The sequence below is a fragment of the Pezoporus occidentalis genome, unplaced genomic scaffold, assembly GCF_034315485.1.
Source record: "Pezoporus occidentalis ecotype Australia unplaced genomic scaffold, CSIRO_AGI_Poc_V1 ctg93, whole genome shotgun sequence".
Taxonomy (NCBI): domain Eukaryota; kingdom Metazoa; phylum Chordata; class Aves; order Psittaciformes; family Psittacidae; genus Pezoporus; species Pezoporus occidentalis.
Genome location: NW_026916294.1, coordinates 3976822 through 3998275, shown reverse-complemented (window position 1 = coordinate 3998275; position 21454 = coordinate 3976822). Strand labels below are relative to the sequence as shown.

The 21454-nt window shown below is 38.4% G+C and overlaps 1 protein-coding gene across 4 annotated transcripts in view; it reads left to right on the top strand.

The window, feature by feature from the left end:
- LIN9 (lin-9 DREAM MuvB core complex component) overlaps positions 1-21454 on the top strand; it is a 36920-nt gene that overhangs the window by 1427 nt on the left and 14039 nt on the right. For 2 of the 4 annotated variants that reach the window (XM_062606035.1, XM_062606037.1), the window contains exons 2-5: positions 7323-7355; positions 8377-8471; positions 14132-14265; positions 17250-17375. In XM_062606035.1, coding sequence (XP_062462019.1) covers positions 7323-7355; positions 8377-8471; positions 14132-14265; positions 17250-17375 — 388 coding nt within the window. Of the gene's footprint in view, positions 1-7322; positions 7356-8376; positions 8472-12160; positions 12254-13666; positions 13679-14131; positions 14266-17249; positions 17376-21454 lie in introns of all 4 variants that reach the window. The other 2 variants (XM_062606038.1, XM_062606036.1) reach the window with 2 other exon arrangements.

Genomic DNA, 21454 nt, shown 5'->3' with positions numbered 1-21454 from the left:
GTATTAGAGTTTGATTAATACAAGTCATGGACAACCTGAAACAGCAATAATTAATAATAAGGTGCGTTTTATTGCTTATTGAATCAACTTTACTTGTGCACTAGAATGGACAGTGTTTAAGTTACTGTTTTACCTTACGCATCTTCCAAGGTGGGCACCATTGTGTGTCAAGAAGTTAATGTAAAGTATGAAAAAAATAACCAAACACTTTTCAGCTCTGCCGCCTTTATGTTGCCTACAGTGGCATGAGGAAGATGTGACAGGTCTGTTGCTCCACCTGGAACAGGTACTAGAACAGAGCGTGTGACTCAATTTCACTTAGGATTGTGCTGTAGTGCAGACCCTTGCCAGCAGTGTCAGTGTTATGGTATCTGCTAGGCAGGTGAAGCAGACACACAGTGTATGTGTTTGTGAAGGTAACGGGCTTTTCCTGTGCTAACCTTACCTCTAAGGTTTGTATTTACTGGAGTTTGGTTCAAGTAGGTGATATTTTTTTGGGGTTTCATCAAATAGGGAGCTTCATATTTTCTGTAGTGTTGGTGAACTAAAAAGCTAAAAATGTGAAAGTTTCAAAGAGAGTTTGCCTTGTGCTTCCATTCCTATTTGTTCCCATTTTGGTGAACTGTAACTGTAGCCTCATGTAGTTCTTTCCAGTCCTGTATTTAGATGTAAACTTAGTCCTGACTGATTTAACACTGACTTCATGCAGCTTTCAGTCTGCCACTTAATTTATACAGGACAATAAGTAAGCATTGCAAAATTGGGTTTGGCATCTTCCATAGTGGGGTAAAAATAAGTTTCTAAAAAAGTTAGAATAGTTAATGGCTAACAGGCTTTCAGATCTATGTATCGTCCCTGGGAATTTTCTCCAGCATAGCTTGTAATAAAGTATCAGACCATAACTGTTTTTTCACGTAAGAAGAATTATAGGTAAATGCAGCATACTTGGTGACAAGGAAACTGGGATTCTGCAGTATGGTAGGAACTATGCAGTTTCGTTTTCAAAATAGAAACCTGATGAATTGGAATTTCTCCCAGAGTATTCTGATAGCACCTACTTGCCCTGTGGCAATTTCAGTATTGCAGCTGGGAGGTGAATATTCCTTAACCCAGGAGGGAGAAGAATGTAATGCACAGTTGGGTCTCATAATATATGCTTATATTATCTGCTAAAGTTACTGTTATTTCATTCTTCTCTAGAGCTGATGCTCTGTCCTTTTGAAATGGATAAGAGAGCTCACACTGACAATGTAAAAAATGGAGGTGCCAGTGTCTTAAGTTTATGTGTGGCTCTTGTAGTTGAGGCGTTTTGTTACTCGTGCTGCCAGGGGAGTGTGATACACTAACCTGGGATGGAGCAAAACACTGTGAAGAAAGACCAGTTCTGTGCAAATCCCCTAGCTGGCAAATTCCAGAACATGAAAGATCTCGGTTGCAGAAGTACTTCCAATACTAATAATTTGATTTATATTTTAGAGCCAAAATTTGTTTCTGCAGACTGCTGGGCTAGTGCCTGATGAGTGACTAGTTCTAGTCAGTACATTCCCCCCCACCTCCTGGTAGTTTTGCAGTGGAGGTAAATGGCGGGTAGTTTTCCTGCTGAAAACTAGACAGCTATTTCTCTCTGTCTCAGGAAACAGTTGAGTGTATTAAAGAGTACATAATGCTGCCCTGTCTCTTGCTACTAGTCATAACAATCTGATTTGTGGGTTACTTGGTTATAAAGTATATGCAGTACAGCCAAGGTGAGATTTTGGTAAAACAGAAATCATGTACAAATGTGACTAGAAGACCTTCCTAGCTCTGGTAGTGGCAGAGCTCTGTGGACAGCAGCACAGCAAAGCTGTATCCTGGTGCTTGCTTTTGCACAAGCGAGTCTGAATGAGGACACCTGGAATCAGCTCTCTAACAGTGAGAATGAGATGCCACTTGTGATGGAAGTGAAAGCATGCTTACCTTACTAAATGATCAGCAGCATGGGGCTGATGCCAGGAGTAAACCACTGAGTTACTGCAGAGTGCGGTGTTACTGTGATTTATGTAGGCAAACACCAAGAGGCAGGTGAATCGGAGAAAGAAGCCAGACTGAAGTAGTGCTAGGTATCTTTTGCAGTACAGATACTGAAAACAGTATATTGCCAAATACTGTACGCTGGTAGACATCGCCGGTGGTGTTTTTAGGGGCTTGTGTGTTAGGACAGGCATAAGAAGGGGGACAAGGATCTTTCTGCATGGCCTTTTATCCCATGGATAAGGGGTCACAGCAGAAGGGTGACACTTCGTGTAGAAATCATAGAACCATAGAATGGTTTGGGTTGGAAAGGATCTTAAGATCATCCAGTTCCAACCATCTGCCAAGGGCAGGGATGCCTCACACTAGACCATGTGCCCCAAGGCTCTGTCCATCCTGGCCTTGAACACTGCCAGAGATGGAGCCGTTGTCTTTACCTCATGGTGTGGTTCACAGTCCCCCTGCCTCTGCACAGCCAGTTACTCAGCTCTGATGCTTTCATGGGTAGCTGGAGGAGGGATGTAGCACATTTCTTGCCACTTTCATTATCCATTCCTTAGGGGTCATGAGCCTAGCACCGCTGTGCTCCGGACGTTTGAGGGATTTGAGAGCTACATCAAATTACAGCATTTGGGAGAAGGCTCAAGATCAGTTTCGTGGCTGCTAAATAGTACCCACACCCAATAATTTTGGGATCATTTGTGCTTCGTACCTTTAAAATTGTGTGTTCCTATGGTATCAGTATACTGTCCATCATGAGAATGCAGTGTTGCAAAAAAAGGGCTTTGGTATTGTGGTTACTGTCTGCACAAGTCCTGTAAAAGGGCTCACGTGTCTGGAAAACTGACTTCCATCCAATAGCTAATAAGGATTTGGAAACAGAATCACAGAATGGTTTGGGCTGGAAGGGACCTTAAAGCTCATCCAGTTCCAACCCTCTGCCGCAGGCAGGACACCTCACACTAGGCCAGGTTGCTCTAAGCCCTGTCCAACCTGGCCTTGAACACTGCCAGGGATGGGGCAGCCACAGCTTCTCTGGGCACCCTGTGCCAGGGCCTCACCACCCTCGCAGGGAAGATTTTTTTTCCTAATATCTGGTCTAAATCTCCCCTCTGTCAGTTTAAAGCCATTCCTCCTTGTCCTGTCACTATATGCCCTTGTAAAAAGTCCCTCTCCAGCTTTCTTGTAGGCCCTTAAGGTACTGGAAGACTGTAAGTTCTCCTCAGAGCCTTCTCTAAGCTGACAAAATACTTGTCAGTTTATTAATGGGTTTGTAACACGAGGGAAATACTGATTCCTTCTTGAAGCGATAAATTATTGTTCATTTATCTATGCATTTACCTCTTCAACAAGCCCCAGGTTTTGGGGGAGTTTACAAGTTCCCCACAGCCACTTTTATCCCTGATACATGGTTTTTATAGAACGGTTTGGGTTGCAAAGGACCTTAAGATTATCTAGTTCCAGCCATTTGCCGTGGGCAGGACACCTCACCCTAGACTATGTTGCCCAAGAGTCTGCCCAGCCTGGCTTTGAACACTGCCAGGAATGGAGCATTTGCCACTGCTCTGGGCAGCCTGTTCCAGTGCCTCATCACCCTCACAGTAAAGGACTTCTTCCCTATATCCAGTCTGAACTTCCCCTGTTCAAGTTTGAACCTATTATCCCTTGTCGTATCACTACAACCCCTGATTTCCTAAATAAGCTATCCTCTTAGTGGCCAGTTGTTTGAGATGCTGAAACAACTTGTGCTGAGCTTGTGTAGATGAGTGATCTCTCAGAGGGTTAATGACTCAATCTATAATAAAGGCTCGTGGTTTTCCTTTCTTCTCCATGACTTTCCCATCACACCATGTGTAGTGCTGGCAATGTAGTTTAATTACATAGGTTTTTCAGGTAGTCATGCAACCAGTGTTAAAATAACTGCTCATTTGTGCAGAATTTAGGAAAAATAGTGTAATGATCTGAAGAGGAGAGGGTTTACATTGTATAATTGCTGATCTGGATCCTAGAATTTTGAAATATGCCCCTTTGTGCCCACACGTTAGTAAAATCAGTAGCTATGGAACATCCCTGTGGTTACTTGTAACCTTTATTTTCAAAAATCAGCTGTTAGGAATTCATTATAAAAGAATCTGAAAACACTTTTACAAATGTAATGTGCTTGTGTGTGTTCCTGTTTAAATTTTAAGATCAGCTGTTGAGAAGTTGTATTTAAACTGCCTTGCTTCATGTTGGTACTGAAAATACACATCAGGGCATTTGTAACGGCCTGTACTGAATTGTAGTCATGCTTCACCTCTTCTGTTCAGTTATGATATTTTCATATGAGGGGAGGCAGTAAGTAGTTGCTTGATTTTTAGACTTGAACTCAACTTTAATTATTGAAAAGGAGAAAAGCTTTTGCCCTTCTTTTCCCATGCTTCAAAGCCTATTTCCACATTACAAATACAATCTCCCAGCGTTCCTTTTAAGTGTTCCATACTGCTTGCAGAGCAGTTAGAGGAGGGTATTTAGGTTCTCTTCATGGCAAATCTCTGTACGTGCTTCCTTGCGCTAGTTGAAGAAGGCAGGGCCTACGGGAAGGATTCCTGACAGCCAGAGCACGCAGAGCTGTGGTTCAGGGCGAGGGGAGCTGTCCATCACCAGGCCCTGCAGCCGCTGGAACTCATCTGGTTTCTAGCATGAAAGCATCAGGATCCTTATCATGCCAAACTCAGTGGACTTAAGGTTATTTTAATATTGATTTAGTTTTACTATTTTTTAAATTCAGTTTTACATGGACTTCATGAATATTGCTTCTTGAAAGTGTTACAAAACACATAAATACGCTTTTTCCTGACTCTTAGTTACTAATGAGCTTCCTGCTACCATACTATTAAATGCCTCAGAATCTAGCACACAGTTATTTTTACTGCACATCTGTGGTGCACATATTTTACAGGTATTTTTTAGGCCAGAAAAGGCCATTATAATCATCTTATGTTCTTCATTAAGCATGCTAGGACACTTCTGTTTGGAATTTCTGTGCATCAGTTCCATGCTTCCTTTTTACCTATGGTTTTCTCTTTAAAAATAAATTAAAGCTTGGTTTAAAGACTTTTTTAATAGTAAGGAGTTCAACATTACCTTTCTTGGTATAGTTACATCAGATCTGTTAAACTTTGCATTCATTGCTAACCTGGACTTACCCCATGCCATTTTCTGACAAATAGAACTAGTTATGCCTTTCCTTCTGAAGAAAGGCTGCAAAGCTATTTTACTGTCTGAATTATCTTCCTGTGTAGATACTTGTGATCAGTGCAGATCTTGACCTTCTTTGGGAAGAACAAGATTGAAGAGTCTTGCCTTTATCACAGTAAGGCATGTCTTTAGTTCTAGTTCTGAAAACTTCCCTGATTTTTCAAAAGTAGTCAAGTGTGAACACTGCAGTTCAAGTAATGAATTCCCAAACATATGCAAAGCAATACTCAGTAGGATGCTAAAGGCAAGACTAAGCCAATCGTACAGTTTGCATTTGAATAGTATGTTAGTGTAGGCTACTGAAAGCAGGTCTGCTAATTCCTGAGCCACTGCTGGATGTACTTCCTCCGTAGGCTGAGGTTCTTTTTACTCTCAGTATTAAGAAAGTCACCTCCATGATCCTCTGAACCTGGAGAAGCTTGGAAGTAGATTTTGGTTGTAATACCTTAAGTGATGCATAGGCCTTAGTTCTTCCTTTCCACCCATTTGTTTTTGGTGTTTGATGTTTGCAGAAATGAAGTCTGTGTCATTGTCATAATAGGTGTTTACATTCAAGCATATATTATGTACATTCAAATGTGCATATTCTACTTTAATCTCTGTAATTGAAATGCTGGTTAAAAAGACTGCCTATGATAATACATTAGTTATTCAGAACAGTTGTGTACAAAATTACTGGCATTTAATGTGAGGCTGGAACACTATAAATTAATAAATATTTAAACTAAAATTTTGGATAGTTTTAATAAACTTAATCTATCCTGAATCACTTTTGCAGTTTTTATAGTTTCTGAAATACAGTTTATATAGTTTTACATAGTTTCTGAAATCTGTATTAAATACTGATAATTTTTTATTGTAACACATTATTGCTTAGAAGATCATCCTAGTTTCTGGGTTGATGGCCCTGGTAGTATATGCTAAATGGAAAAAGCAAGGAGATGTACCATATTCCATGAAGTTTGGTGCTGATGTATGTAGCCCCTAAAATCAGTATAGAAGAGTTTGACAAGAAACCCCACGTATCATTGTTGCCTCCAAGGTAAAATTGAGCTTATAGATATTTACACTGTCATTTTATATCCTACATATATTCTGAGATGTTAAGCTACAGAACTGTTGGTGTTAGTAATTTTCTGTGGCTTGTTATGTTAAAATAGTTTAGTTTAACTTTGAACTTGCCTAGATCAGAAATTCCTTATTTGGACACTTGTATTCCTAAATAAAAATGCCTTTTTCCGGTTACATTACTTTAGTTGCAGGTTAAATCAAAACAAATGAGCAGCCTTATTCTAGCATGCATCTGTTGAAGATTAACTATCCCATGTGGAAAACTCCTTGGCAACTAATGCTGTTTGGGAGTGGTGGTCTTATAAAGCTAGTAGGTAGTGCAGTAACATTGTGCCGACCATCACTTCTCTACCTGTTGTTTCTGATGTCAGTCAACTAATGCCCTGCTCTGCTGATCCACCATCATTTCACAGGTGAAGCATCTGAGTCTGGTGGTTGACAAAGGATCTCAGGCACTTCAGCTATGAGATTGACACATAAAAGCTTTGTTGCCTATTGCTGAGTTGTTTTGTTTTCCGCTGTAGACATACTCACCCTTGACTGAATGGATTGTTCTTGATTGATAGAGGAAAATGATTGTATGTTCATAAGTGCTTGAGATCTTTCAGAATAGCGGTCCATGCTGAAAAGCTAGTATCTCATCCATTTGATGATCCTAATGGCCCTGCTTCTGCCTCTCCATCCCAAATGGCACGCCCTTTCACCGATTTGCTATGTTAAACAAAAGTGCTAGCATCTGAAGCTGTTTTGTAGATGTGAAACTAAAGGGGGAGGGGGAACCCACAAAACATGAATATGCTTTCAAGAGTCATTGGGTAATAAACATATAATTCTGTATTTAGTGCCATGGAGGGAGCACTGGGTTCACTCATTCTGCCCTGAAAGATTCAATGTTAAATTCTACGTTCTGCCTAAGAATAAACTAAGAATGGGTAGACTCTGCATAGGTTGTATGGTTTGAAATAACTTATGATTTATGTGGAATTTTTGATGCATTGCAGGTTCTTCAGCGAAAGCACTTGTGAGCTTGAAAGGTAAGAAATGAATGTGCTGTTTAATTGTACCCAGTCTGACTTTCAGGTGTATTTAGTGTCTTGCTTCAAAAAGTTCAAGAAAATAACACTGAGGAAGGTTTGGGTTTTGGTTTTTTTTTTTTTGAAATGTGATTGATTTTTATTGTCTATAGTTGTTAGTTCTATAAGCTAATAATTCTTGGTGGTTGAAACTACATATGTTGTGGTGTATTTAGACACTGCTTTTCTGAGTGGAATTCCTGAAATGTGTTTTTTCTTCGTAAGTGCTGCCTAGGCATCAGGTTTGATGAGAAGATTGAGGTAATCTTTCCTCTCCTGAGGATGAGATGGGAGGGTTCTTAGTGACACTAAGTACATGTGATGGAATTTACAGCAGGAAGGAATTTCAGTTTTGTTTTCCGTCAGGAAGTTATGGGCTAAAGAAAAAATCTGTTTCTTATATCTTTTTATTTGAAATTGTCTATATGAACATTTGTACAAATTTTGAGGACTTAGAATCTGCCCAACAAGGTTCTTTATCTATTACAAGACTTCTATTACACAAAGACAATGGGTGTGTTGAATATGTAACTAATATAGGTTTATTTCAGTAAAATTTGATTTACTTGTTGGTGTGCACCTACTTAAATCGGTTTTAGAACCAGAAGAAGGTCGAGTCTTGTAGAGCTTTACCCTCTCCAGGTTTCAGTTAGAGACGCTATACGGCTGTCTATAGATGTGTGTCAGCCTGGCACTGGAAGTAAGTGATACCAGCAAAGGAGGCTTCAGAGAATCTTGAGATGCTGCCAGGAGGAACAAAATGTTTTGTTCATGTTTCTCCTTGTACTTAAAATCTCTTCCAGTTAGTGTTCAGAATGATTTCATAAAAACACTGAAATCTAAAATCCATCTGTGGTTGAATTCAAAGAAGATGTTGCAGGTAACAGAAATGCATTGATGATGATGCTATACTAGTTTTTGGATAGTAGTTATGTTAAAGCATACATATATTTATATTAAAGACATGATTTCTTCACAACAGAGGGAAGTTTATCCAGTTCTTGGAATGAAAAGTACAATTCTCTGCAGAAAACACCAATTTGGAAAAGCAAGAATGCTGGTTCTGCAGCAGAAATGGTAAGAAGCAATAAAAAGACAACTTCAAGATTGGTAAAATACCTTTGAGTGAGTCAAATTTAAGGAGTAAAAAATTTGGCCGAGATTGTTTCATAATTTCTATATGTTAAACTATGTCCTTCCCAAGCAGTCTGTGCAGTTTGAGTATGAGCTGAAAACATGCTTTGTAAATGAATGATCAAATTACATTGCTGACTTTATTGAAGATGTCTCAAGGTCATCTGCTTTCTTTTTTGTAATGCAAGTGCTGTGTGAAATGTTTGTACTGTGTCTACAACCTTGAACTTAGGAATCACTAATTCTGATTAACCATTTGTTTTATCTCATTAAATACCTCACTTCTAATTATGGCTGAAAAGTGACTTGGAAAGGAAAGGAAGGGAAAATGTCATAATGTGCTTCCATCATTGTGCCTTCTGGGGGGCAGATTTTCATATAAACAAAGGAATGTCAATGAAATGTCTTTTAGGGGTACCACAGGAGACCTTAGGTTAAAGAATAAGCTTGGGTAGAGGAATGAAAGGTGATGAGCCCACAGCCTCCAAGGGCATGTGTCTGGTGGTTGGGTTGACCATTTCCCTTTCTCTTTTTGAAGTACTCCATTGTTGTTTCTTTTTCCCTTGTATCACATTCAAGCTTTTCTTGACTGTTCGCAGCCTCCTCTACCTTTCCAAATCATGTGATTTTTGGTTTGGTTTTGCCATCAGTTATAATGCACCCAAAGCCTTGTTTACATCTGTAATGCCATGTGCTCTTTATACTACACCCTGGAGGGTACATGAAATACCGTCTCAATTGCTAGGTAGATCTTCCTCCCATACTCCTCCGGTGTTGCCGTCTTCTACAGCAATTGCAAGCAGTTTGCTAGCTATCATCTGCTTTTTGTTCAAATCATTATCTTTGTGAACCCTTTGTTTATTGGAAGGGAAACATTATGTTTGAAAACTGTTGCGCTTGCCTACTCTGCACAGTCAAAACACCAGAGCAGCATCCAGTAGTACATTAAGCTGTGTGACTAATAGCTGTCGTATGTAGTTTGTTGTGTCACCTTCTCCCTGTAGACAAACAAAGAGAAAGGTATTTATTTTGCTAGGGTTGATGCAGATATATATATACATGCATGTTGCTATGTGTTCATGCTAGAGGACATAAGAGGATTAGAGCTTTGTGATGGCCCTTAGCCTGCTGCAGAGGTTTATGTCACGGTTTTCAGCTCTTCCCCAGGAATGCTCATCTTCTCACAGAAACAAGCCTTACTCGTATCTTAGAAGATCACATATGCTGAAGAATCAAAGTCAGTAGGCATAACATTTGTGTGAAAACTCCTGTCAATCTTTAGTATGCTGGCTGTAGGTATTAAAAATAAGGAGCTGAACTTTGAATGCGGCTCAGTATTCTGTAGAAAGCTGGAAGAAGGGTCAGAGCATAGTCTCACGTCTTAGCAGCGGCCCATGTTGCTGAGATGTGATGTAGTCATTTGTACTTGTTTGAGTTCCCTGAACACTACAAGTTTTGCAGATCTGTTGTACTCTTGGTTGAAAAATCTTCCCAAAAATGCCTGACCTATTTAGCTCACGAGGATGATACCTCTTTGCCATGCTTGTTATTTTATTCTCGTGTGAGGCAGTGGCAATCCAGACTGATGAAACACTCTCATCAGTTTGGGTAGTTCCTTGGAATAGAATTTGGCAGCTTCTGTTGAGTGTTGTAAAATAGCTCTCTTGATCCAGATCATAGCCTTAGCATAAGGTTGAAGGAACTCTTAAGTTTTGTTTAGATTGGTTTTGCATTTGTGTTCCTGTGTTGCTTTTCGTCTTGTGTAATCTCATAAAAGCAAGAAGAACTACGTAGACGTTTAGGAGAAAAATACTGTTCTGGAACCAGCATCTGAAATGTCAAGACTAAAATAAAATTGTTGAACCTGGCTCTTCATCCTGTGGGCAGAACTCTGTGATGAGCAAGTCCCAGAGTTCTGCACTGGAAGAGTTTTTATTGTTGGAACAGTATTTATTGTTTTCTTGCTCAGAAGTTAGAATAGTTTTGACCTCTTTTAGGGTGATGGTTTGTCAGGGATGGTAGAGATGTTATAAAAAAACCCATGAAGACATTGTGATTGAAATTTAAGATTGTTCTTAAGGTTAGTGAATTGGGAGATACAAAGAAAAGAACTTGATTTATGTAGGTGAAGAGAGAAAAACAGCATCCATAACAATATGATAAACGAATTACTCTGTTAATATGATGTGGGCACCATTTAGGTACCTTCCTCTGTTCAGTGTACGTCTCTTTCCTGGTTTGTAACATCTACAAGGAATGGATATTTTCTTTTGTGTGCTGAATGTGCTTAGGTGTCTAGTGCATACATAGCAGTACTGTTGCTGAAATAGACTTATGTGGCTATATTTATAAAATACATATAGTTTAGAATAAGAAGGGTGCATTTCCCTGGAAAGCTCCAGCTGTTCTCATGGCATAGGACAGATTTTTTTGCTACCACTGATGAATTTAATAGAGAATATCTCTTTTCAAATAGATACTGTAATCAGTCACAGACTTATTAAACATCTTTCTTAAGGATAGATGCTTGTTAGTGAAATTTATTTTACTTTTGTGATTTATTTTTTTTCTGACTCTTACTAAATCTTGTATTTGTCATCAGTATTCTTCACATTGTGTAGCAGATGACATGCCGAGATCAATTTGTAGTGTTTTCACCATCTGTACTGAAAGAAGTGAAATCTGCATTTATTCTGCCTTTACTCATCACCTTTGTAAATAGTTAGGAGTACAAGGAACGCTACAGGGTGCAGTACTGCGAAGGAGACATATTTCAGCTGTGGCTGGCTCCTGTGTTGGGCCACAAAGTCTTCCTGGAAGGAAAAGCTTACTAAAGCAGCTTTTACTCTTTCATCCTCGTTGAAATACAAGTGTTTTGTCATAGGTTAAAATGTTGAGGAATAACTAAATGGAAATGTTTTTTTTCATGACACACATTTGCAATATGGTTTCTTGCATTCAGTCAGCCTTCTAATTCTATTTGAGCCATAGTCAATTAGCACACAAGTCAATTTTACTTAGCATAAATTCTAAATTCTTCTCTCTTCTGATATTTTTACATAACTTATTCAAGCTTTAGTTTCTTCAGACTTCATCTTGGCAGTTTGCAGTGTAGGCACTTCCAATGAGTTAAAAAACAACAAACCCACAACACTTTATTAGACTTTAAACAAATCCTTTCCAAAAAATTATATCCAGCTAATGTTTTTTACTGAGAACATACCAGAGCAAATACGTTGTTTGAATAAGTGCTTTTTTTGACCCATAATTTGGAACAAACTGTTTAACAGATGTGCTTATAATCAAAGCAAGCTCAGATACACAAGTGTTTAGACACCTAACTCCTCTGGAAACAAGTGGGAGTTAGGTTCTAAATACTTCCATGGAACTGGGCCAGCAGTATAGTAATGGGTTATAGTTAGCACTGGAAAGCTTGGAATCTTACATTCCTTCTTCTCTCAGCCCTTAGATCTTCAACTGCTAGGAGGGACTATTTATTGTGTACCATGTGCCTTAAAACCAGTAGGTGGCAAGAGAAAAGGCATTCAATTTCTCTCACTGTGAATTCTGTGCATGAACAGAGAAATTAGATTACTTTTCTTGTAATTCATTCTTAATTTTGATACATGCAGCCCTTCAGAAACTCAAAATGGAGTCAACTCTTCTGTGAAGATGGCAGGCAAATAAACATAAGGTCACCCAAAAGAAATCAGAACTTCGTGATGGTTCTAGAGAGATCTACATGCATACGGATATTTTTACCACACAGGGCAACAAGCCTATCTGTGTTAGTTGAAAATCAGAATATATTTGCTTCTCAAGTTGCATTATCAGTTTATGAATATTCTTGTGAGGAAAGATGTTGCTAGGAGTAAGCCACAATTCAAAACAGATTTATACTTTTCTTCACACAAGTGTGTTCCTCAGTTTATGAGAGTATCTGTTCTTTTTGATCCTGGACATAAGCATACGGTGCTAAGGATTCCAGACTAATTGCCAATCTTGATCCCACAAAGAGTTGTTTCCTGTAGTCTGCATAAACTTACTCATCTTCAGTTAAAAACTGTCTACTTCTTTTGCACTGAGTATATCATTTAGGAGGCTGCTGTGGAACGAATATATTTCAACAGTTAGGAACTTGCTATAGATTTATAGCCTAAATGGATTCATGGTCATCTATTACCTTATTGATCCTCTAATGATGTCTTCCAATTCAAACAGCTTTTTTTTTCTACTTTCCCACTTGACTGTCTGCTTTTTTCATGCTGTATCAAGGATAGCTGTTATTTTTCTCAGCCTTCGGTTGCTATGTTAGACAGGGCAACATCTCTTAGTCCCAAAGAATTGGCTCTCTAGTACCTTTGTCTTCCAGATCACTTCTCTGTACCTTCACGTTATAACCCTGAATTTGACACACTTTAAAAATCCTATTTGAATACTGGTCTTATTTGTATTCTGAACTGTACCTTGCAGCATCAAATAGGGAAGACTTAGAGATGAGGGCCATGGTATTTCTCTCTATTCATTATTTCTTAATGGTAGAAAGGGCTGGATAACGCTGTATGCCTGTTGGTTTGTACTTAAATGTCTGGTTCATGAGGTCCAGCAGTTGCTAGATAAATGTGTGAGGGGCTGCAGCTGCTGTAGCTCACAGATCTTGCTGTCCTGCTGGGCTTTGTCTCCTGGAGTTCCAGTGAGAGAATGGGGACCTGTATGTAGAATAGTGATTACACCCAGCAGGAGCCAGCAAGGGCCTGCCTTATGCTTTATCCCGTTATTGGTGCTTCTAAAGGTCAAAGTGCTTTTGAGCATGTGGGGAAGGTTAACAACTGATTATGGTGTTGGGGCTCAGTTAAACTAATATTCTCGAAAGCTGTGATTTTGTTGCAAGTAAGTTTTTCTGTCTGTCATTAAGACAGCCAACCCTGGAACAAAAGCATGGAATTGGTTTTATACACTCTTGTTTATACACATGTCTATGTATTATGCATGTAACCCAAGACAGTGTCTTTTCTGCAATTTATAAAATAGCTTTCAAATGAAGTCAAAACTTGCTTATGTCCATGGTAGTTTCCTTTGCAGATTTCTGTGAATCAGGCACTGCTCAAAGCTTTGGCTATGTCACATTTCTGTGCTAGCTTTACCCTCAGGTTAAGAAGAGCTAGCAAGAGTAAAAGCGCTACTGCAAATGAGGCAGTTGGTGTTGCTGGTATCTGAGCCACATCATCACATATGTTATTAGAGACCATGTTCAGCGGTGCCTCAAACTTCGGAAGCCTGTGTGTACTTTAGTGCCATGCTGCTGTTACCAATAATGCAGTTCCAGTGTTGGAAAATGTTTGTGTTAGAAGAGATATCTGTATGGAGATAATTTGCTGTATTGATCCTCCTAAAGTTTGCATCTGTTCAGTTGATGCGCTGCTGATATAATGCAGTAAGGATTATTGCAGATCTGCAACAAAACATTGTCATGAAACAGTATGTGTGATGAAAATATAACAGTTCTTAATGTGCAAACTTTTGTCAAGAGAATCTAGTGTAATCATTTGAATATTTAACAATGTTAGACTGCGTTTAACTGTTTCCTTTATCTTACTATATAGAAGTTTAATACAACAATGCCAACACCGGACAAGAAAGCATCACAGAAGATTGGTTTACGGCTTCGTAACCTGCTCAAACTTCCCAAAGCTCACAAGTGGTGCATATACGAATGGTTCTATTCAAATATAGATAAGTATGTTTGTTTTATATCATTCTCTCTTAATAGTATAGAATCAAGTAATTTTCTGACCTTCAGCTGCAAATTTCCATATAGTAGTTAGATACTCCAAAGTTTATTCTTAAAGCATTAGTTATTGAAAATTGTCATTGTTTTGTTATTTGGGATTTTTGTTTCTTTTGTTGTTGTTTTAATAATGAGCAACCTCCTTGGATAGTCTTCTATGGAGAGCCATCCTTCATGGAAATAATCTTCTTTTTATCACCTCTGCCTCTACCAGATACAAGATTTTATTCATAATGTTTTTAGCCTCTTAGGCATGAAGGTACCAGAACACTTGGACTTTTTTCAACCCTTGGATCAATGTTATACACGGGGGATGGGAAGGAGACTGCTGCTTCATAAGGTGCTGCTTCCCTAAAAGATGTAAACATTGATTTTGAATACTTTTTTCTTCATCATCCTTTTTTTGTTGTGATCTCTAACAGAGTTTGGTTCGTGACTGTTCAGGTTTTGTCTACATATTGGCATCCTTCTTGGATTTCCTACTCTGTCTCTTAGACTGTTTCTGCAATTTGTCCCTCAGAGTCTTTGGCACTTGTTCTCTTTAACACCACTAGCAAAATGGTGCCAATTATTTAAAAGATCCATTTTATTTTAGTCCCTAGCCATGAAAACCTAAAAATTCTAAAATGTAAAAATCTTTTTTGATGAATGGAATCTTAAAATCTACACCAATTGACTAACAGATGAAACACTAGTATGTAATATTTTAAAGAATAGCTTCAGAGTTATCAAGCATTCTTTTCTGGAATTCATTCATAGCAAAATAATTACTGTTTTTCCTTCCTATTTTAATCATGATTGCTGGGGCTGTTTTCCTTAGCTGAGAAGGCAGTCATAGCAACAGAAAAATGTTTCAGATATGTTCACCACAAGTAAAAAAATTACCTGTCCATTTTAGTTACTTTTAAATTCATCATTTAATTCCTTTGAAAGAGGAATTTGTCTTTCACATGCTCCTTATTTGAGCAAAACACAACCTCTCCGCTCCTCCCCCCCCCCAAAAAATAAAACCAAATAACCCAAACCCTATTTATTCCTAGTACTAATTTTAATATGTGACATGTATAATTATGATTTTTACAACAATCCAAGAACTTTTGAGACATTTACTCTCCAATAATTGTCTGTGGAACTTTAAGTCTGTCAGTAGATTAGAATTGAGTTTAGCAGCCAATTGTGAAAACCTCTTTGAAATTTACTCATGTATGCTTTAATGCTAAGTAAGATATAATCATGTTAAGATATTAGAATATAGTTTACTGAGAAACTACATATCTTTGGAAGAAAAACTTTGTATGTTGTTCTGAGTGGTATATGATCTAGATTTAACAAGAAAAAGTTTAAAGCATAGAGCTGTCAACTGAAAAATATGGCTCGCTGTACAAGTCTCAGAATATTTTAATCAAATTGTCTCATCCAAAATTGAAATCCTCAATTTAAATGCCATGTCTGCTATTAAGTTTTTAAAATGTTTTAATCTCTATGGCTGTCATTTGTGGTTATTAGATTATTGAAGCTGTTTCAGCTGGATTCTTTCTGTGCTGCTGCAGAGGACAATCCTGTTGACTTCTGACACACACAGACTTCTAAAGAGCTAGTTACCCTACAGTGATCGTAGACTCGGAACAAGATGCAGCTGTAGCTTGCTTATACCATTTCCCAGAGCTTCCAGTCTTGTGGATGCTGTGGATTTACATTTTCCCTGCTTAGGGACAGATGATAGTAAAAACAATCAAATACTGATTCTCTTTCCCAAACCAGTTGTTATTTACACAGGTATCTTACATTAGCAACAGTAAAACTCTTTTATGCACCTCCCCGTCTGTTTCCTGAGCCTCGCTGATCATTCTTTGTGGTTTCCTTTTCACTTCAAGCCACAGCTGCAGATCCTCCTACTGCTGAGAGAAAATATTCTCTTCCATTCTTTCCTGGGTCTCCATGTGTCCATGCACCTTTCCTCTCTACTGCCAACCCACATACTCACTTGAAAGCAGTGTGGCTTCCAAGATCCTCTTTGTTCTGTGCTTGAGAATATTCCCCTCTAAACTCCAGCACCCTGCAGAGAGTGGAGAAAAGTGGCTTTATCTAGGATGCAGTTATTCTTTTGTTCTCACTGGGTGAGATTTATTTCAGTTGCACATAGTCTTTAATGATTAACCTGCTATTAAGTGGGTATAGCCATTGCTGCTCCCTTGTCTGTTCAGCCCAAGAAGGATGTGGTACTACAAAGTAAAAGGCAGTCATAAAACAGATGGATACAGACAGATCATAGCATCAAAGAGAAATTCATAACTTGTGTAGGTAGGTTATCTGAACTGTCACTTCTGTAATATTGATCCTCTGCTTCATCATGGAGTCATGGTATGATACAATAAAAGTCCTACGTGTGTAGCTGTGGAGAATGCCAACTTGGCTCAGTTTCCTGTATTTTGGAACCCTCTGTTGAGAATCAGGGTTATAATTGAATGAATTTATGAAAAAGGTACTGTCTGTCTCAGTATCACTGAGAAATCTGAGTGTCATATATTCCAGTATGTCTCTTCCTCTGTTCTCAACACCTCACCGCAACTTTATGGTTTCCTTCAGTGTGTTGCAGTATCCTCATGGCACTGCACTGCCTTTGCTGAAGTTTCATTTGGTGCCTTTGTATACATTCCAAAACAGGAAGAATACATGTCTCCCCATAGTAAGAAGAGAGGAACATATTTAAACATGACTGATAGTAAGGCTCAAGTAGAATAATACTCCTGGAAACTTTGTCTTTGTTTTCAGCTGAATTTATTTCAGGTTAAATTTGTCCTTTGGAGTGTCTTGTTTATACAACTAATTTATACATTTTGTTTTCAATGTATTTCTTATAATGGATGGGGTTTGGAATCTCATGACAAAAGTTTATTAAGTGTAGTTAACAGAGGACAATTATGTTTCAACAGACCTCTATTTGAAGGCGATAATGACTTCTGTGTCTGCCTGAAAGAATCTTTTCCAAATTTGAAAACCAGAAAACTGACAAGAGTAGAATGGGGGAAAATCAGACGATTAATGGGAAAACCACGGAGGTAATTTCTTTCTTTCTTCTTTTCAGCTAATAACTACATGTAGTTTTCATGTCACTGGAATTGTTCCTTTTAAAATACTTTTGCATCCAGGCAGTAAAGGAAAATAATAGCTCTCTGAGCACACACCCCACTCTCCCACATTCCCTCTGTTACATATATGCATGTGTCCAGTCCATGCAGTTCTCATGAGCTTGTACTTGAAAAGTTCTCTTACCAATCTGGATAACTAACTGTCCAAGCTAGGATATGTTGAAATTATTGTTGTATCTTCTAGGCTGCAGTGCTTCCTGACATAGAAGACAGGCCAATTTTTCAAGATTTTCCTTTTTCCTGGCTATAACTAGCTCTCCATGGGGAAAACAAGTGCACATTTTCATCTATTTTGTTATTTTTAATACCATTTTATGGATCATTGACTTTTCCTGGCTTGGCTGCCAAAACGGAGAGAGGAGATAGTCACCCGTGAAATATTTACATTGTATAGAATGAAGTCAGAATTTAATGCAGGGCATAATTTTTTCACTAATTTAAAATTCTCCAGTCTTAAACCTACTGACTTCAGTTCAGCCTTTTTACAGACCCTTAGCCTAATACAATTTAGCCTAAAGAAAAAAAGCCTTAGGGAGGATCTCATCTCTGTGTAGAAACACCTGAAGGTAAGGCATAGAGAAGATGAGGCCAGGCTTTTTTCAGCATTGTCTGGAGATAGGTCAAGGCAATGGGTAAGAGCTGAAAAGCAGGAGATTCAGTCTTTACATAAGAAAATACTTCTTTTTGCTAGGGTGACTGAGCACTGGCACAGGTTGCTCAGAGAGATGATAGGATCTCCATCCTTAGAGATACTTGAAGGGTGTCTGGACATGTCCTGGGCAGCGTCCTGCATGTGTCTCTGCTGGACGGGGTTGGAGCAGGGGACCTCCAGGGTCTCTCCCAAGCTCAACCATCCTAGCATTGTGTAAGATCAAGAGACAAATGTGTAAGTAGTGTTGCAGAAATAAGACTGGTTTGTTTATGAAAATACAGTAAAGCACTGAATTCATTTCATGGATCACTGTACAGTGTCAGATTATACTTTGATTGATGGAGGCTATTTCATCTCCTGTACTTATAAACAACTTTACAAAACTTAAAAATTGCCAGTCAAGGGAAAACAGCAGAGCCAGCTTTAAAATAGGTCCTTTTGGAAAAGCATTCATATCATTTGAGCTTAACTGAGATAGCTTTTCATTCCTTTTATCATCATGCTTCCCACTGAGAGGGAAATGGTGTATCTGGAGATTATATCATCACTTATTCATTTGACTTTTGCCAAAAGTGGGTACCAGTATGAAAGATCAGCTTGCCTCATTCAGCATTCTGTTGGACCAAAGATAAAACTGCTTGCTTTCTTTTTTGGGAGTGAGCTTGATTTGGAGTTTTTTATTAAGTTATTTTTTAAGAAGGCTGATTCATGCCTAAGGAACCACAGGTCTAAATAGGCAGAAGTTTGTTTTACCTGAATTCTGAAGTACAAATATTTGACTGGATATTGCCTCGTTTTGTTTGTTAACCAAAACTTTGAGTTCTTGCTTTTTATCAACATAAAATAAGCATCCCTGTTTGCGTTTCATTTCTTTAATCATCAAATATTGACAGTCTTTTTCAGTATGCCCATAGTGGTCTTTGGCCTTAACAGTTCTGACAGATTTTAAATTATTCCAAATCTTTTGAATAATTTGGAACCTTTTTCAAGGTAATTTTCATTTGCCTCTAGAGCAAAGTTGGTTTTATACATTATTATTCTGTTAGAAATTTCTTCTGTCTGTCCTCATCATATGCCAGTAAACTAAATATCATGTCAATACTGCTATGTTCCCATGAAGCAATTAAAACTAAGACATTTTGCATCCACAGTGTTGATGGCGGAGGATGGTAGTGTCTGTGTGAGAGCTGTGCACATGGTCATCGTCTCTTTCTTCTTTTAATTTGTTTTAAATATATTGTAATATTTTCTTATGTCTGCTGCTACACTAAGTGTCCTATCACACCATCAACAGTGGGGTTGATTGGCACAACAGTATTCTTCATGGGAGCCTGCAAAGCTTGTAAGATTCCGCTAGACTGTGGGGAAAGATATGCTCCAAGAAAAGGAAGAGGTAATAGTTAGTCTTGTGTACTCTGTATAAACTTCACTGGGGTTGTGAAATAGAAATGGATATGAAATTAAGTTCAGATATGTTTGTCCTGCCACTATATGATGGTGATGACTCCTCTGTTCAAGTTCTCATTACTGAGGTAGAAACCGAAAAGAAAGAGGTTACAATGTGATCTGTACCATAGTTTTAATCTTCTTTTTTTTTTTCATAGGAATGGCGTGAAAATGGGATAACCTTTATTAAATGCATATGGGGGATGTGGGGTTGGAGATTTCCTTTAACAGAAGCCAAGAAATACATTGAAAGTACTTTCTACATCCATGATCTACAGCATTGGGAACAGAGACTTTTTAAGAATGTCTGAGCTAGCAGTAAAATAGTAGTTGGTATTGTAGGGAGCTTGTAAGGTCGGTGATTAGTATAGCAGCGTTTGAATTTGTATTTCTAAGAGCATGGGTCAAAGAACATCAGGCGATAACGGATGTTCCTGATGCAAGAACCTGGACATGATTAGAAGAACTAATATTAAAGTCTATATTGCTTTGGGGTTTTTTCCCCCTTCCCCCCCTTTTTTTTTATCTTGCTGTAATTAGTTACTCCAGTCAATGGAATTGGAATGCTGTGACCTGCATTTTGCTACTTCATATTCCTAGCCCATGACGAGCATTATTTCATACTTGTAAATATGAAGCAAATGGCATCTTTAAATGAGACTATGCAAATAAGTTTTGCATAAGTTTCCCAACCACCATCACTCTCTCTCTGCGATATCCCTTTCCAGATACGTTCTTAATTGAGGATCATTAGGCAATACCCAACTGCAGGTGAACACATTGTGCTCTTCAGTGGTAAACTGGTGAGCGGGACGTGCACCTACAGTTGCTACCACGCACTTTTCTAGACTATACAAAGACTAGTGATGACTTTTACCGTGAGAGATTGGAAAGCCTAGTAAAGGAACCTTCAGTGCAGTGTATTAGTGCACATACCTGACAGAAGTACATCACAGCTTCAGTTTGTTCCTGTTCATTCTTTTTTTTCTTATTTTTAATGTCTTGCTTAGGACTAAGATCTCACTGTGTTAATTGTCCATATATCTTCGGAGCCATATATAAGATAAAAAGCAAATGATGTATGCACATAGGCAAATGAGTGTGAGACTGCTGGTCAGTTGGAAAGAAAGTAGTCTCGGTGTCCTGGCAGTTTAGTGCTTATGACTTCCTATGCACATTGCAAGGAAGAGAAATTTTGGAGAATAGTGAAGTGGCTTTGTGGAACTCTCCAAGTGAGGTGCATACAGAAGAAAATGTAAGAATGTTTCTTTTGGCATATAATGAGAGGAGTGGGAGCAGATGTGGAGGTAGGAGCTGACTGCTCAGTACTAAGTGATAAGTAACTAAAGAAGATCTTGAAGGGATTCAAAACAAAAAACAATTTGCAGTGTCAAAGGGGGAGCTTAGTAAAGGAGTTGTCAATATCTTCTAACATAACCCCATAAAATAGGATCAGTAATCAATATATAGCTGTGTGAGTTCCATGGCAAATGTTTAAATTGGATTTGACTGCAGTAAAGCAATTAACAAAGGAGTAAATTGTTTGATAAAGAACTGCTGCTGTGATTAAGCAGGCCTGCAATAGCATCTGCACTCCTAAATGACTTCTTCTGTTGACACAAGAATCATAAAACTTTTTTTTTTAATAAGTAATGAGAGATAGGGTTGAGTCCTTAATTTAATGTCGTTATGCTTTCAGTATCTCCTTCATGCATCATGCCCTTTCAGTAGGTTAAAAGTGAAAATGAATAAAACCAAGTAACAGTTTTGTGAGTAAGTCTTCCATCTTTTAGATTACATTTAAGACACACACGCACACCCCCAAAGTGATGGAGGGGACTGCTAGAGACTATCTGATTTTGTACAATAGCCCAAGTTCAGACAAGTTTGT